This window comes from Lichenostomus cassidix, chromosome 12, assembly GCF_008360975.1.
Source record: "Lichenostomus cassidix isolate B80296 chromosome 12, HeHo_3.0, whole genome shotgun sequence".
NCBI lineage: Eukaryota > Metazoa > Chordata > Aves > Passeriformes > Meliphagidae > Lichenostomus > Lichenostomus cassidix.
In genome coordinates, this window is record NC_139493.1 from 9,275,112 (window position 1) to 9,291,095 (window position 15,984).

The 15,984-nt window shown below is 43.7% G+C and overlaps 1 protein-coding gene across 3 annotated transcripts in view; it reads left to right on the plus strand.

Annotated features, from left to right (window-relative positions):
* GRIP2 (glutamate receptor interacting protein 2) overlaps positions 1-15,984 on the plus strand; it is a 249,423-nt gene that overhangs the window by 179,134 nt on the left and 54,305 nt on the right. For all 3 annotated transcript variants that reach the window (XM_085072550.1, XM_085072551.1, XM_085072552.1), the window contains 2 exons: positions 11,942-12,022; positions 15,205-15,340. In XM_085072550.1, coding sequence (XP_084928676.1) covers positions 11,942-12,022; positions 15,205-15,340 — 217 coding nt within the window. The remainder of the gene's footprint in view (positions 1-11,941; positions 12,023-15,204; positions 15,341-15,984) is intronic.

Below are 15,984 nucleotides of genomic sequence, written 5' to 3' on the forward strand. Positions count from 1 at the left end.
CTCCCTCAGTCCTAGGCATGAGTCTGCCATGAGCCAGTCCCTCTGGCATTTGTGATGGTCAGGAGAGCTTGGACTCATCAAATTGCTAGTGCTGCTTTAACCAGTGTCCCTGTTGCCCAACCTGTGGCTCCTTGTGGCTGACATCTTGCTCCTGGCTAATCCTTTGATTGGCATGGTTTTGGATTTGAAGAAAAGCAGAACTATGGGGCTTGAATTCTGCACAGAGCAGGATTTCCATGTGAAAATCCCAAGGTTGTCTCTGCTTACAGGTACTCACAAGAAGCATCTCTGTGAGCCTTTCAGAGGGTCACAGAGCACATCTTGCAGCAATTTGTTCTGAATTTCACCAGGAGTTTCCATGTCTTTTGTGAATTCTTGTGCTGGCTGAAGCTGAGACTGGGTTCTCCACCTGCTTCACATCACCTGTGCGATGTAAAGCAACTGGAAACCAGCACAGCAGTTTGCATGAAGGCAGCCATGGAAAACAGCTGGAGTACATTAATAACTCTGCTGGAGTGAGGTCTCATCCATCTTTCATACTAAACAGATGCTTGCTTTCATCACAGTGGTGCTGTGCTGATCTTTGACATCAGCCTGTTTGGAGGATGGGATGTTGGCAGAGCCTCAAGCCAAGTCAAGGCTTGATGGGAAGCAAGAAGTGGGCAAACACAGGAGCCAAGCTCGTTGGAAGCAAGATTTAATGGGCAATTCAGGCAAATTTTTAACAGCTGGTTTGATGAGGTCAGGCTGCACCAGATCCAACATCAAATAACCTGGAGCTTTGAAACTTTTATATTTCATCTTGTTGTCCTGCTAAATCTTATATTCCCTGACTCTTTGATTTCTCTCCCTCTCCTTCCTTTCATTTAAGTGAGGCTCTTGCTTAAACTTTCTTTAGTCTTTTAACTATAAGCTTATTCCATCTCTCACATAGCTCCTGTGAATTCTCCTGACACAGTCTAGGATAAAAGCAGCCAAGGCATGTACATGGGCCATTGCATAATAGATGGTTTGTGTGTCACAGTCTAAAATCTACATATGTTTTCATCAGTCATGAAGTGGGAACATCTGTATATATTCATATATAATGGCTTTTACCACATGAATGAATAATCCAACTCCCACGATTTGATATTTACTTTTTTTGAAACATTGCTGCTTAGCCGAACACTGAGGGAGAATCACATTTATGGGAATTAAGTCTTAGTGAGGTTTAGCAGAGCTTCGTGGATAAGCTGGAAACAAGTCTAAATGGGGTGCCAGAAATCTTTCTTTGAAAATAGTTAATGCTGTCTGGAACTTCTTCCTTATTTCTTGACTCCCACTGGCTTTTAAGCACTTTGCATCAAAATGCAGTGCAAATCTGGGATAAAGCACCTGATTTGCCACCTACTGCATTGAATGTCTTCCGCTATGATGTCACCTTCCTGCAGTACCAGCTGTCTTTGCAGGGCTAAAAGAGGTTCCAAACGTTGGGGGCTGCACTGTGAGCTGAGGGCTGCAGCTGCTGGATCACCCCATCACTGGCAAACCTGGCTATGAGATGCCTTGGTGCACTGGCTCATGGGATGATGCAAAAAGCTGTTAGAGATAGGCTTTACCTAAATCTGTTTTCTCACTTCACATCTTGATCCCTGGTTCATGCTTTTATTAAATGTTACTGCACTGAAGTGCATCTCTTCTGTTGCCTGATTTGCCTGGATTTTTTTGTTTTGCTGTTTTTGTTTTCCTGTGGTTTGCATGGATTTTCTTATTACTGTTGGCACTGAGATTGATGCATACCACACACAGACCTGTATCAATCTCAGCCACCCCTTGAACTGGCGCAGTAAATCTCCCAGATTTCACCCTTAATTAAATTTTCTGTGCCTTTCCTCTGAGTCAAAGCAGGCTTGTACTTGGGAGCAGAGAGATGGTGGTAACCTGGGGATATGATGGAGTGACCTTCGCTGAAAAAGCCCTCCTGGGCTCCCCTTGCCCACCCACCCCTTGTTAAATCTTGCTAGGGTTGCTTATGTCAAACTGATGAGATCATCAGGGAAGCATGATGTGATTTGCTGTAAGAAAGGGCTTTTCCCAACTCCTCATCTACGGAATTATGTTTTCTAAAAGGTTTCCTTAAGCTTAGTTTGCCTCTCTTCAGCTGTTCTCCGCATGGACTGCTGTAAGTTTAGCAGGGGTGCTACAATTTTGCATTCGTTCTTTGGGACATGTAATTTACTCTTGTAACAAGGACTCTCTTTGACGTATTATAGGAGTAAAACAAAAAAAGGGCATCACAACTGTATTCAGGTCCCTCTTCATAAAGAATTACCAGGCTGAATGTTGGCACAATGTCTTTTTGCCACCTCATCTTCCCTGTCTGATTAATGTAATGGTTTTTCCTTTGCTTTGTCTACTGCCTGTCACAAGAGATTTGCTCTTGACAATTTACCTGCTGAACTGGGAAAAGTTACCTGTCTGTAGCAAAGCCCAGAATTAAAAGCTCTTGTCTCAAGCCCCTAATTTACAAACTCAAGGATGTCCTATGATAGTTTTTATTACTCTCACTTTTATTTCTGAGCTTATGCTCTATCTCTTTATTTCCTATCCAGTTATACATTGGGAAGTGGGTATTCCAGTTTGCCTCTGTTTGAAGTTAAACATCTTTTCACCAGAAAAAGGAAGCTCAGGGAGCCCTGTCAGTCATTGCTTTTTTGTCTATGCCGCAGTAATATTGATGCATCCTTCTGCTTCATTTGAGCTGGGATCTCAAGCTTTGAGCTGGTCAAAACTGCAGAAAAGACTTATTACGGACAAAAATTACCCTTTCACTGAACTGTGATATTTCTTTTTAGCCAATTTAATCCCAAATGGCACCTTCACCTGTTTTGTTTTGGGGTTTTTTTTAAGACTGGGTTGTGAATGAGCCATTCAAAATCTAGTCTCTCTCCCTGTGTAATATGGGTCAAAGAGCTTAGTTCCTGTGAACCATCCTCTGAATTGCCTGAGGAGTGCCAAATGCTTTTGAGAAAGATGCCCATCCATCATGACAAAACACTGTAATACAATGTCCAGGTGATTAATTCTTTGCATTCAGTGGGAAGAGAGGACACACACATATTCCAACATCTAGGATGCATCTATGGCTTTCCTTCTCAAATTCTGGCTCACTAGCTCTGCACTGAAGAGTTCTGTGCTCTCCTGCCGTGCTCACACATCAGCTCAGATTGCCTTCTTCCTTCTCTTCAGTACAGCACTACCTTGTACTTAAACTCCTTTGCTCCCTGGAAAGTTAACAGCCTCTTGATTTAACAGTTCTTTTGTAAGATCTTGGAGGATGAAAGACAACAGGTACCATTTCTAAAGCAATCATAATAGGGATCAAAAGGGAGTTTGTAAAAAAGCAAAATAGGCGGAAGAATTTACTATCGCTATCATGCCAGCAAATTGATCTCTGTTTCACAAGATGGAAATCCTGACTTCTCCCTGTTCTCTTAACCCCCCAAGCTATTGATTTGTGCTTCATGTTCCCACCCAGGCTGTGTGTGAGGATGGTTCTTGGCACTGCCAATAGCTCTTGAGTCCTGTCTCTCCATCTCCTCCCTGGACCTCTGTGAGTCCAACCCCAGAATTAGGTGAGACAGTAAAAAACCCTCCAAACCCGCCAAGGTGAAATATGTTGTATGGACACTGATAATGTTTTTGGCTTGTTTTCTTTTTTTTTACTAGCTTGAGGGTTTTTAAACAAGTAAGTAATAGTGGCCTTTAGGCTTAGGTGGTACTAGTGATGTGAGTGCTAAAGTCTAATAAACTGACAGTACTTAATTTCATTTGATTGAAAACCCACAATAGGGCTGTCTTTTTGTATTTGATTTCACTCCACAGTCACTTAGCATGGCATTTGGTGCCTGAAAGAAGGTAAGTCCTTAGGGTTTGGATCCAGCAGGCTGTGTTTCTTGTCCACCTCCATATTCAAGAAAAGGTTTGGAAGCTTACATGGAGTTAATAGGGAGAATTGATTCCCTTGCCAGCTAAGATTTACTGCTGCCTGCTGCTTTGATTAATAAATCCAATTGTATCTAGTGAGGCGTTTTTCCTTGGGAATGATGTTAGACTTTATTGGTAATTTCTCACCGTATTACAATTGCTAACTTGGATAACTTTCATGAAAGATCAGGCTGAAAATGTATCTTTTTCCTCTTTAATTTTTACTCTTGAAAGGTAGTTTCTTCAGAAAACACAATCAGGATATCAGCAATATTTCATCTTTCCAACTCAGTGTTGGACTCTCCCCAGTACAGTCTCTGCTGCTTAATAAAGGAAATTGCCAGATTGACTGGAAAATCTAACTTTAATAACATCATTTCAGGCACTAGAACTATTGAGAAATAATAATCCCATTGAGTTGGTTTCTGCACTATTCTTGTCTCTGATGCACAAAATTACTGCAAATGCTCTGTGTGAGTCTGTGCGTGCAAATGACCTGCAAGAGGATGAGGCACTGCAGGGGTTCCTCTGCCACTGGGTCATACATAAACTGATGAAGCTGTCTGAAAAAGCCTGGGAGGGTGAGAGGGACTGTAGGAAGGGAAGTCTCTCTCCATTTCTCTCTTTCTGTTTTTTAACAGTAGTAATTCAAATCTTTCTGGGGACTGCTTAAGAAAAGTGAACTGGAGAGGGCTCACTGAATGAAGAGGGATCTTCTTGGTGTGGATGTTTTTACAGGATTGTTTGGAAGAGATGGATGAAAATAAAGATTCTTGGCTTTTGTATGGGAAAAGCTATTTGTGCTGAAGATCCAGCCTATGAAATCCCTCAAGAAGCTCTTACTAAGCCTAACTTAATGCACAAAAGCATATCCTCACCAGAATCAGAAAAGAGTCATCCCTGGTATTTTAAATGAAAGAAACAAAATCACAGGCTGTTTCAGAAGATCAACATAAGCTCATCTGTGAAAAGAAAACTAAAGGGAACACTCAATTTCCAACAGTTTTGCATCCACTATCCCTTGGTCTTCTCCCTACCATGCAGAGGAAAATGAATGGTGAAGTTGGTCTAGAGCTGGTTTGCACAACAGCTCTTTGTTTTTCTGAGAGTAATAGCTTGAGTCTTTTCTACTCAAAACACATTTTTATTGAAAGTTAGAAGATTACAAACCTCTTTCAGGCTGGACTCTCTCTCCCCCCTCCAGATTGATGGATATTCAGCTCTGGGTTCCAGAGATGCAGAGGACAGTAGATGGACAGCATGGAAAGTTAATTTTCATACAAAACCAGGAGAGGGAAAAAAAAAAAGGAACTGGGTTTAATAAAAAGTTCTAGTTACTTTTTCAAATATTTTTTTCTTCCATCTCTCAGTACAGCTTGAGTGGAAATTAAGAACTTCTTCCAGGTCCTCTATCACAGTGTTTTGGATGTGCTGATTAGATAAAGTTACTCTGTGCTGGCTTCCAAAGCAATAATGGGAAAAATCAATGCTTTGTAGCAATGGCTCTGGTATATAAAAGACACGACTGTAGTGGCAGGTTGACTGTAGATTCTTAAATTGTGCTTTTTTCATTTCTTCTCCTTTATGTTTTTTTTTTTTTTCCTTTTCCTGGAATGTAATGTATTTAATGAAAATGTGAGGAGTACCAGATGCTGGCATTGCAAGCTCAGTCCAGCATTCATTCTTATCAGATGGGACTTGGATCAGTCCTTGAGAGGTGTTTAATATCCTGTGAAAGTTGATGTGAGTTAAACCTTACCAAAGCTTGGCTTTTCTGCAGAGCCAACTTAAATGGGTTTTTTTGCACACAAAACTAGATCTACTTGTTTACTAAATGCAGAAAGTCTTCCTGTATCTTCATGAGAAGCAGGAATCTTCAATCCGTGTTATTTGCTACAAAATTGCAGGGAGTAAGAAATACACTCTGGTATCCCTTGGAAGCCAACCTGTTTGGTAACAGGGATGTGTTCTGGCTAACATCTTGGTCCCATCAAGGCCACTTCTATGAAAATAATTATCTACAGCATTTCAGTTGAAAATGATTGCTTGAAACAAATTGTTCCTTTAAAAGTAATTTTGGTTTCTTGTTAAAAAGAAAAAAAACAGAAGAACAAAGCACGGAGTTTCTGTTGAACAATAGGTTATTGTATTTTTCCTAGAACTGATTCCTGTGAATACAGCAGCAGGTGTTACGAAATTATACATGCCTGAGAAGGGTTGGTAGGTGAATGAATGCAGAAGAAAAGAAGGAGAGACGTGGAGGTTGTGGGGAGATGAATTTCATGCTGTGTGCATTGAGGTGAAGAAATTAAAAAGTGCAACTTCCTCTTGGAATAACCTCAAAGTTTGGACAAGTTCTTCCTAGCTCAGATGCCAGAAGCAACAACTACACAAGTGGATGGAGGAGCTGCCACAACAGCCTCTGGTGGCACAAGAAGCTGCAGTCAGTGGAGCACATTCCCAGGCCAGGGTTGGGAGCACATTGTTGCAGTAGGGCTGGCACAGGGACTGGCAGCAGGTTGATAACACTTTTTTTCCCCAGAATTATCTGGGAAAATGCTCAGTTGTTGTTTTGGAGGTAAGGGCTTTGTTTCTAGCAAGGGTGGTTCTTGTACACTGTGGCTGTTTCCGTGGGCTGGGAAAATTTCACTCAGAAATTTGTGATGAGAGGAATTAAGAGGAAACTTCACCAAGTTCTCATTTGTCTCTGGGTATCTACTGAGTATGAGCTGGGAGGGGATTTGTTGCCAGTAAAAGGATAAATAAGAGGCTCTTCTTCACAAAAGGCAACCTCTGCCATTTGTACCAGATTTGTTGATACATGTATTTATGAAATTAGGGAGGAGCTGTTCCCTAAATAGCTCAGTCTGTTCCAGTCTGAGCTTGCTGGTTAAAGGGAATTTTTTAAATCTTCCTGCAAAGGAAAGGAAAAGCATTTCAAAGCCCTGCTTGAGTCTGGCTTAGTGCTGTAGGAGACTCACACAGAAGGTGCCCTGGGCTGATGGAAGGGCACTGTGGTGGGCACTGGGTTTTTCACTGGCATTCTTCCAAAAGCCCCACCCCACCTCCAGGAGAATAAAAACCAAGGAAACACTGGGCCCTTCCGCGGTTGGGTTGGGTTTTTTTTTTGATGCAGCAAGCTAAAATCATTGCGATGACAATGAAAATGTGCTCCAGAATCCTAAAGCAAAAGTGACTTTCTGTTTTCTTGTTTTAAGCACTTCACAGGAGCATTGACTATCTTGTCTAAGGATTTAGTGCCTTTGCTGCTGTGTGCTTGGATGAGTTTTATGTAGGGCAGGATTATGCTTCAGCTCAACTTTCCCAATATTCCTGGAAAAGCAGTCTGGAGATCACTGACAGATGTGTTTTATCTATTCCTTTATTTTCTGTAACTTAAATAATACAGAGCCAAAGCAGTGTATTTCTAGAGATGGGAAAAGACCTGAGCAGCAGTACTGGTTATAACGAACTCATGTACAAATTTTCCAAGGGCCTGACGAGCTGTGGATTTAGATAGGAGCAGAAGAAAATTAAAGTCACCTGCCAAGGAAGGCTTGGGCAAGGTAGAATCCTTCATGCAAACAACCCCTTGTCTGAAACAGAGACGTGGGAGGAGCTCTTGCTCTGCAGTGCACTTCATAATTAAGTAGTTCCAGGAAATCATGCACTCTGTTTGTATCAGCATTCAATGGGCTTTTTGTTTTCCTGTCCTGGGCTCTCGGATCTACTTGTCTCTTGTGTTAAAGGCTAAGTGCTTTGAAGATAGGAGGCCACTGCTGTGCTGCTCTTGTGCACAGCTGACACTGCTGTCCCCAGCCTGCTGTGGTGGTGCTGAAATAACCCAAACTGCTCTTGGGGAGATGTGCTGGAGGGGTGGCTGGGTACAGCCTTGCAATCAAACCCAAATATATCACTGGCACCAGTGATGAGATGCCTCTGTGTGTGAAGTGCCAGCCTGGGGAGAGGGGGAATGATTGTGTGACTGTACTCCTCAGATGATGGTCCAGCCCCTGACCAGGCTGTAGTGGGGGCTGTGTCATTTGGGACCCGAACACCAATTTGAGAGTCAGAATGGGTGTGCATGGATATATCACTTTTCCAGTCCCCTCCTTCTGGTAATACATCAACTTTTTAAAGGTGAGTAGATGCCTGAAGATGAAGCTAGATGATACAGTCTGTTTTTGAAGTACATGTCTGCATCTTCAGGCACTCAGAGATCTTTAAAATCCCAGGCCTCGGAGCTTTGCTCCCAGGGCCACAGTTTGAATCATCACTAGCTGCCTGACCCATGCTCATGTACCCCTGGCTGCTCTTTGCCTGACAACAGATAAATGTCTCCCTTGACTTACAGAAATAACTCTCCTCAAAATGGATCAAATCGCACTTAGTTTTAGTCATTTGGATTTCTGCTTCCAGCCTCATGCTTTTAATTCTAGCAAAAAATACCAGCTTGCCTTAGCGCGAACAGCTTTTGGTTCTTAAGGCTGGTTTGGTATTCATTTCTCTAAACAAGGAATGCAATTACCCTGTAGCAAAATAACTGTCTCCAACTGTCTTTTTTCCATTAAACAAATGGGAGGTTTTACCTCTTGGTCTTCCCATAAGATTAATGCACTTTCTCTGCAGGAGCTGTCTTAAAGCGATCCAGGAATCTGAGCAACTTGCAGACAGCAGCCTAATTGTCACAGAATCTGATTTAGCCAATGCTCATTTTCGTTGAGAGGTGATCTCTGCTAATAACATTCAATAATAACTCTTCTAAATGAAAAAAAAAAAACCCAAAACCTTCCTTCCTGCCCCCCCCTCCCTGTCAGGGATAATGAACTCCTAAATCAGCACTCTTTCCAAAGAAGACTTTTTCCCCATTTTAACAGAGTTTGGCTTGGCACCTAACTGATGTCAGGAGATCCTGGTGCCTGTGTTCACAGGAATAGTGGAGTTGTGCCTGACTTACTTTATTCCTGCCCCCCAGCTAAAGCTTGAAGATTTTTCCTACTCCTTCATCTGTCCAGTTTGTTTTTGAGGGAATGAGATGGGGATTATCTCTTTATTGTCACTGCACAAGACATGTACCATTGTTCTGCACTGCTTCTGCAGGGGAGGAGAGTTCAGAGCTCTGTGTAAAGGTGTAGGGACTTGGAAGGTTTTCTCTCTCTGGTGTTAGCAAGGCATGTAAATACTAAAAAATATTGTCAAAGAGTTACTGGAACTTTCTATGTTGTCATAGATTCCCATGGGATCAATATATGGAAAGTGTTGCACTCAGTTTTATTCAGGATCTAATGTACTTGGTGAGCTTTTCTGAAAGGTCTAGAGCCAGCATTAGCATCGCTGCTTGAAAACCATCAATTACACAATCTTTCCTTTGGAAAATTTCTGGCCCTCTCAGTGTAAGAGAAAAAGCTTGAAAAATACTACTCTAATAGCTCCAGCATTGATTGCTTGCAAAAAGAACCTGCACGGGATTTAAAAAGAGAGTTATTTTCCCAATTTTAACAAAAGAGAGGTTCATGAATTTTCAGTGCTTGGGTTGGTGCTGCGATTTGGGCTGGCTGGGCAATCAGGCTGGTTGCCAGCCTCACCTCCAAACTGATGCTGTGCTAGCCAGGAGAAATAACCGAGGGCACAAAGAGAAGGAGTTCCTTTAAAAAAACAACAATGTAACCTCTTGCACAACAACAACAAAAAAAAAAAAAAAAAAAAAAGCCTCATAAAAAAGTGACTCCATTAATACCAGCTTGAGTGGCAGAGCAGGAAATGGGCTGCAAATGAACAAAGAGCCGTGCGCGCGGCGGGGATGCTCCTGCGAGCAAATGCCAGTTCCCATTTCAGTAGGCGGCGTGTGGCAGCCTCCTTTCCTGTTCAAACATTTTAGCCAGATAATGAGGGGGAAAAACCAAACATTTTTCACATAATCAACTGAGTTTGGAACGGAGGAGCGATCGGAGAAGCGGAGCTGTGGTGCTGATTGTTTGCTGGCTGACGCGGCTGTCAGCAGCAATGGGACGGGGCAGGGGGGTTGTTGCTAATTGCCGGCAGCGCCTGTAGCTCGGGTCACTGCTCTTGGCCACTTGGCTGCTGCTGGAAGCTGTTGTTCATGCACAGGCAACCTGGTTTCTTGCTCAAAGGGAAGCCGAGGAATGTTTGCCAACAGCTGTTGGGGTAGGGAGCGTAACCAGTAGCGAACTGGGGTTTCCTATCAACATCGATTGGGGTCGTGATGGGGAAATGAAGCGCAAAAGGGTGCTGGTGACTGTCTGGTCCGGGGCGGTGTGTTTATGGGAAACAGATGGTTCACTGCTTTAGTTTGCCAGCAGATTATGGAGCTGGCTTTGAACCATCTTGCGTGGTTTCCCAGGAACGCAGGGATCCCATCCACAGCAGAATGTCACTGCCCTGAGCACGTTACCTGGGGGCAGAGCTGGCAGCAGTGCTCCTGTGTGGAGGGCAGCTGCGTGCTGGGGTGGTCCTCTCCATCCACAGTGTCCTGTGAGACCAAAGGAACACTGATGCTCCAGTGCCAGCGAGAAGCTCCAGCCCTGGGTGGCCCAGGGTATGTTGCAAGTGCCTTTTGCACAATTACCTCCATTATTGAAAAAGGAACCTCGTGCTGGGTATCCCGAGTTTTAGGGTTCTTCTTCCAATGTGTTGCTGCATTGGGGAAAGAGGTAAAGGGAGGTTATAGCTGTTGGAGATGTGGGCAGGGAGCAGTTGGATCTGCATTGTCCTGCTGCTCCCCTGGGAGTTGCCACCTTGCTTTATACTCCCAAACCATCCCTGTTATCTGACTCTGCAGTTCTGCCAGGAATGGGGTGACAGAGAGAGGGTAAAACGGGATATTGGGAAAAACCTCCTGGTGAGGGAGACTAAGTTTTACACCATCTTTTTTCTGTTTATGAGGAAAGTGGGCTGCCAGCAAACTGAACATTGGGATTGGGTCCTCTCTAAACAGAGCCCTATCTTGAATGGGACTGAACTAAAATTTTTGTTCTGTTTGTGTGGAGTGAGACAAAAACTCCTTTGTAACTTAAATGTAACTTACTTGAGGGCTATGGACAGGAATAAATGGATAAGGTTTTCAGTAACCTATATTTATACTATCATGTACAACTTCTAAACCATCACAGTTACTGAAAAGTCTGTGAATGTGGACTTGGAGAATGGGAGTTATTTGATACTACATGGTTACTGCAAATTATTGATTGGAAAAGTGCCAGCCTTTTAGGAAATGCCATAAAATAGACATTTTAGATGGATGGTAGTGAGATCTGGAGAAGCATGCCACCTTCTCTGCAGATAAGCTCTGTGTTAACTCTGTAGCAGCCTTCTAATTGGAGAACACAAAGATATTTAGATGCTTTAAATTTCAGCTTATGCTGGACAGTGTATTTACAGTATATAATGCTGTTCTCTCTTCACTCTGACTCTTTTTTTTTCTTTTAATCACTTAAGAGAAGGTGCTCTCCATATTGTACAGAGGCTGAAATGGCAGCAGGAAAATGTGACTTTGAAATAATGGGATCTATAAGAATAGGCAATTTCACTCAAGTATAGTGATTTAGTGCCCTGTTAGTGTCCTGATGTATAACTCCATTTCCAAAGACCGTAAGTTTCTTCACAAGCATAATGACAGGCTTGAAACTTGTGAGACTAATGCCCCAGCTTTTTCTATCCTCAGCTGTTCCACATAATTACAGGAGTAAGGGAATTTTGTTCTCTCCTAGCAGATTAGTTCCAAGAAGAATAAATCAGATAATGTTACTGCCTTCTTGTTTCCCTCTCTACAAGGTGAGAGCCCACATGGTGCAGTGCAAAGCTGGGGCTAGTAATGTTTTTTTCTTGCCTGCACTCTGTGATACAGATGTGATTCCAATTTCAGTGTCACCAGGACAACTTGTTAAAGTGCTCTGGTTCAGTTATTTGTAGCTTTTGGTACTAATTTCAGCTTCTGTGTTTGCTCTGCTCACAGACGATGGCCCTTACTCGAAGGGGAGCAAGGACTCTGGTGGGATGGACGCAGCCCTGGTCTCCAGGAGGCAAAGCATCCCAGGTAAAGGAGGGGATCAACTTCTGCTCCAAAACATTGGGGAATCCATTACACTTTAACTGGAGACCCCTAGAATGGGTAAAACCCCTCAAAACACTAATTTTGGTGCATTTATCAGCAAGGCTTTTGCTGGAGGAGAGAAATGGATGGTAGTAACTGGTCTCAGTGAGTGGTGTATTACTGGTACAATCCCTGTCTGGTGTGGGGCTGTTGATAGAAGCTACAGGGAGCTGGCAAAGGACTTATTCCTGCGCTGGACTGACAATCACAAAGAAGAAAACAGCAGCAACGGAGAGAGGGAAGAAGTGCTGCCATATCTGAGCTCATCAGGAAGGGAGGGAGACTGGCAGCGTCTGGCAAGCTTTGTATTTCCCACATCTGACTAAGTTTGTTTTGATATTTAGTCAGTCACAGGCAAATTTTTGTGTGAGATAAACCTTCCCATGCAGAAGCACCCCGGGGGCTGAAGAGGAAGTAGAGAAGTTGTAGTTCATTTGCCTCTGTTGGTGCTGGGCTTCGTGTGCCAGCAGCAGTCCAGCAGGTCTGGATGGGTTGCCCTGGACAATTCATCTGCTTCTTAGGAAAGCCAGGAAGGCTTTGATTCTGACTTCTGCTTCCTAATGACCCAGTCACAGGTTTAGTTTAGAGTATTCTAGGTAATGGGGGGGAAGGGGGGCCCTTTTGCTACTGCTTCATCATTCAGTAGTTGTTTCAGAGAATATTCTGCATCCTCTGGGGCTTCTGCAACACATTGCCCTGATGGGGAGGGGCTCACAAGAGCCACTGTGTCCAACAACCCCAGCTCAAGGCATCTCAATGGGGAGGGAAAAAATGTTGGTACGCTCTTCCCGTCCTGGGGTGCTTTGAGCAGCAAAATCTAATTGTATATGCCAGCAGAAGAAATCCAACTACCCATATATGGTGCTTGAAGTCTATGTCTTGAAGGACCAGATCCTCCTTAACCAGCTCACTTTTACACTGTGTGGGTCTGTGACACTGGCAGTAGATTTATAGAGGCATGGGTCAAAATCCCTTATGGCTGACCTTGATCGATTGATCTCAGGGACTTGCCTTTTTTGGAGCAGTGATTTCTCCTTGAACCCATAACAATGGGTAATTGCACTCTGGGAGTTCTCATTTTAAAAACTTATCAAGGATCAAAATTAAACCCTGTTGAAGAGCTAATAATCTCCCCTTGTGGCACCATCTGTGTTGATCAGTTATGTCTGTAGTTGAGAGGAAATTTGCAGGATGCTGTTGGATGTTGTTCTTTCCAGCACGGCAGAGAGCCCCCCAAGTTTCTGGCAGCCCCTGGGATCCCGGCTTGGTGAATTGAAAATTAACTTACTGCAGTTGGCAAGGGATCAAAACTGAGTTTAAAGAGCAGAAGTATTATGGACCTGACATTTTTACAACAAGCTGCCAGTGCCACATTAAATGGGTGCCCAGCAGTGCCTAAACGCCTGCCAGACTGGAGCTAGATTGCAAAGAGGTTCCCTACTCACATTAATCAAGGGCACAGATTATTCTTGGAAGTGCTTTACAAAACAGGTAGTGCATGGCAGGACTCTAAGTGAGCTGCAATTTCTGGTGTCCTGGTGGCTTTGAACAGGAGCAAAATGCTAGTGATGAGGCACCACAGTGCCAAATGACCTCATGTTTTGGATGGATGGAGGAGGTCCTGCACCAGCATAGATCTTCTGTGTCAATATGCTATTTAAGGGGCCCTGCCTTGCTCTGGAAATCAGTGTGCAAGAGGTTTCAAATATTCCCTCTCCAAACACAACATCTTATTTAAGCCTCGTGAGGTTTGCTGTGCAAACAAACTCCTGGGCCACTTGCAACATGGGATTTTTGTCCACCTCTGTGGGACTGCTGCTTGCTGTGTGCTGCCAGTGCCCATCCATCACCTTCTCCTGCACAGCCTTGGAGAAAGGCCCCTGTGTGAGGGTGACTTGTTTCCTCCTGTAAAATCATGGAAGATTTCAGTACACTGAGATAGTGGAGGTGGGTGGATAATGTTGTAGACAAATTGTGTAAAAGCTTCTTAGAGGAGGCACTGGGAAGATGTAGAAGTCATCCTATTTTGCCCCAGGGTTAGTCCTCCTTTGAGCAGAGTCTGAGGTCTGTTGTGTGCAGTAATGCAGAGCTGCCTTTTGCCAAGTCTGCAGAGCTCTTGGTCTTTCTCTTGGGCCAGGGCTGACTCTCCTGCTCATTTACTGTGCTTTCCATGCCAAATCCAGAAGCTGGATAAATTTAGGAACCCTACTTTTGTAAAACCCAGACATGAGCTGTGATGAGATTAAAACTGATACCAGGTTGGGCTGATATGTAAGTGCTGGACAGACAGGAGCATTGTCTTGGGCTAGAGAAAGTAAAGTGTGCACTGCCTGCAGCACCAAGAGAAGCAGAACTGGTGCAGCAGGTGTGGGGTGGGCATCCCCTAAGCCTGGTATGGCAGGCAGTGCATGTGGAACAAGTCACACTGTAAAAGTGACTTGTAGCTTCAATTCCAGCAGTAGATGAGGTGGGAATGGAGAGTTTGACTTGGACCAGGTGCAGATGGGTGGGCAAACTGCTGTCAGTGAATGAAGGTCATGCCTCCCCCTCCTCCCCCTAGTGATGGCAGGATCTCACCCCTCTCCACATTATGCTCTGTATCTCCCAGCTATATTGATGTCTCATGATATATTATAATCACCGTATTTTGAGATCCACTCTGTTCTCTCCATCCAGACAGCTACTGCAGGTCCACAGCATCCACCTCCTGTGTGACTGTGACTGCCTGAGATAGCCCTGTTAATGCCCTCCCCACTCTATATCAAACATATTTCCTGAGGTGGTTTCCCTGGACCATTGCTGTGATCCCATCACCCTGGTTTTGAATTTTTCTACTGCCTCCAGCACCTTGAAATACAAGGTTTTTACACTCCCATAAGCCCTCATTCCTCTGCCTTGTCTTCCTTGGTCCTGCCTGCCAGACCTGCATGTAAACATTTCTGTGTGTCTACCAGGACACACTTCTGTTTCACAACTTAACAATTTTAAATAAACCGAGGTTTTTTCTTCATGCTAGTTGTACAATCATCCCAGGTCTGCTTTCCCACCACCTACAGGAAAAGGGTGTCCTTGGCATTGAGGGGAATGGGCCTTCCATTGAGTTGTCTTTATTCCTGATCTTTCAGAGGAGTTCAGAGGGGTCACAATCGTGGAGCTGATTAAGAAGGAAGGAAGCACCCTCGGGTTAACCATTTCAGGTGGCACAGACAAAGATGGAAAGCCAAGAGTCTCCAATCTGAGGCCAGGAGGACTGGCTGCAAGGTGAGAAATGGAAATGGGGTGCAGAAAGTACAGCAGAAATGGAGAGGAATAGTTGCACATTCCAGCTATACTGAATGAATAGAGTTATAATTAAAGTAGTTGGCATCTGACTCCCTTTTTTCAAGTGCCCCAGAATGTAGTTGTTGCTTCAGGAAGTAGAACATCTTCTATTTTGAGTTATTTCCTATGCTCTGTGCAATTATGCTCTGAAATTTTGTGTAGGGATATTTGGGATTCTGTGAAATTAGGCAGCCTTGTCAGGAGAACTGCATGGTACAATACATCTTGATCAAGCTAAGTGGTTTAATATTGTATCTGTTTTGAATACTGAGTGTATAAGTAACATTATTGGCTTAGAAAGGGAATGGGCAAAGAAAGGCTCCAAGAGGCAGAAAAAGGGAAGGAGTAATTGAACAATTTTGCAGAAAACAGGCAAAAGGAAAGATGTTTTCTCCTTCCCTGCTGGATTTTTTTCAGACAGCTCTTGGTGTGCTTTTTCTATGACTGATTGCTCTACATGAATGAGAACTGAGGCAACAAAAGAGAGATTGTGAACACATACGCTGCAATTGTTGCTATATGTACAGATCTGAACACTTGCCACCGGGAAAGATAGATGGCCTCAATTTTAGCACTTCCCTCTG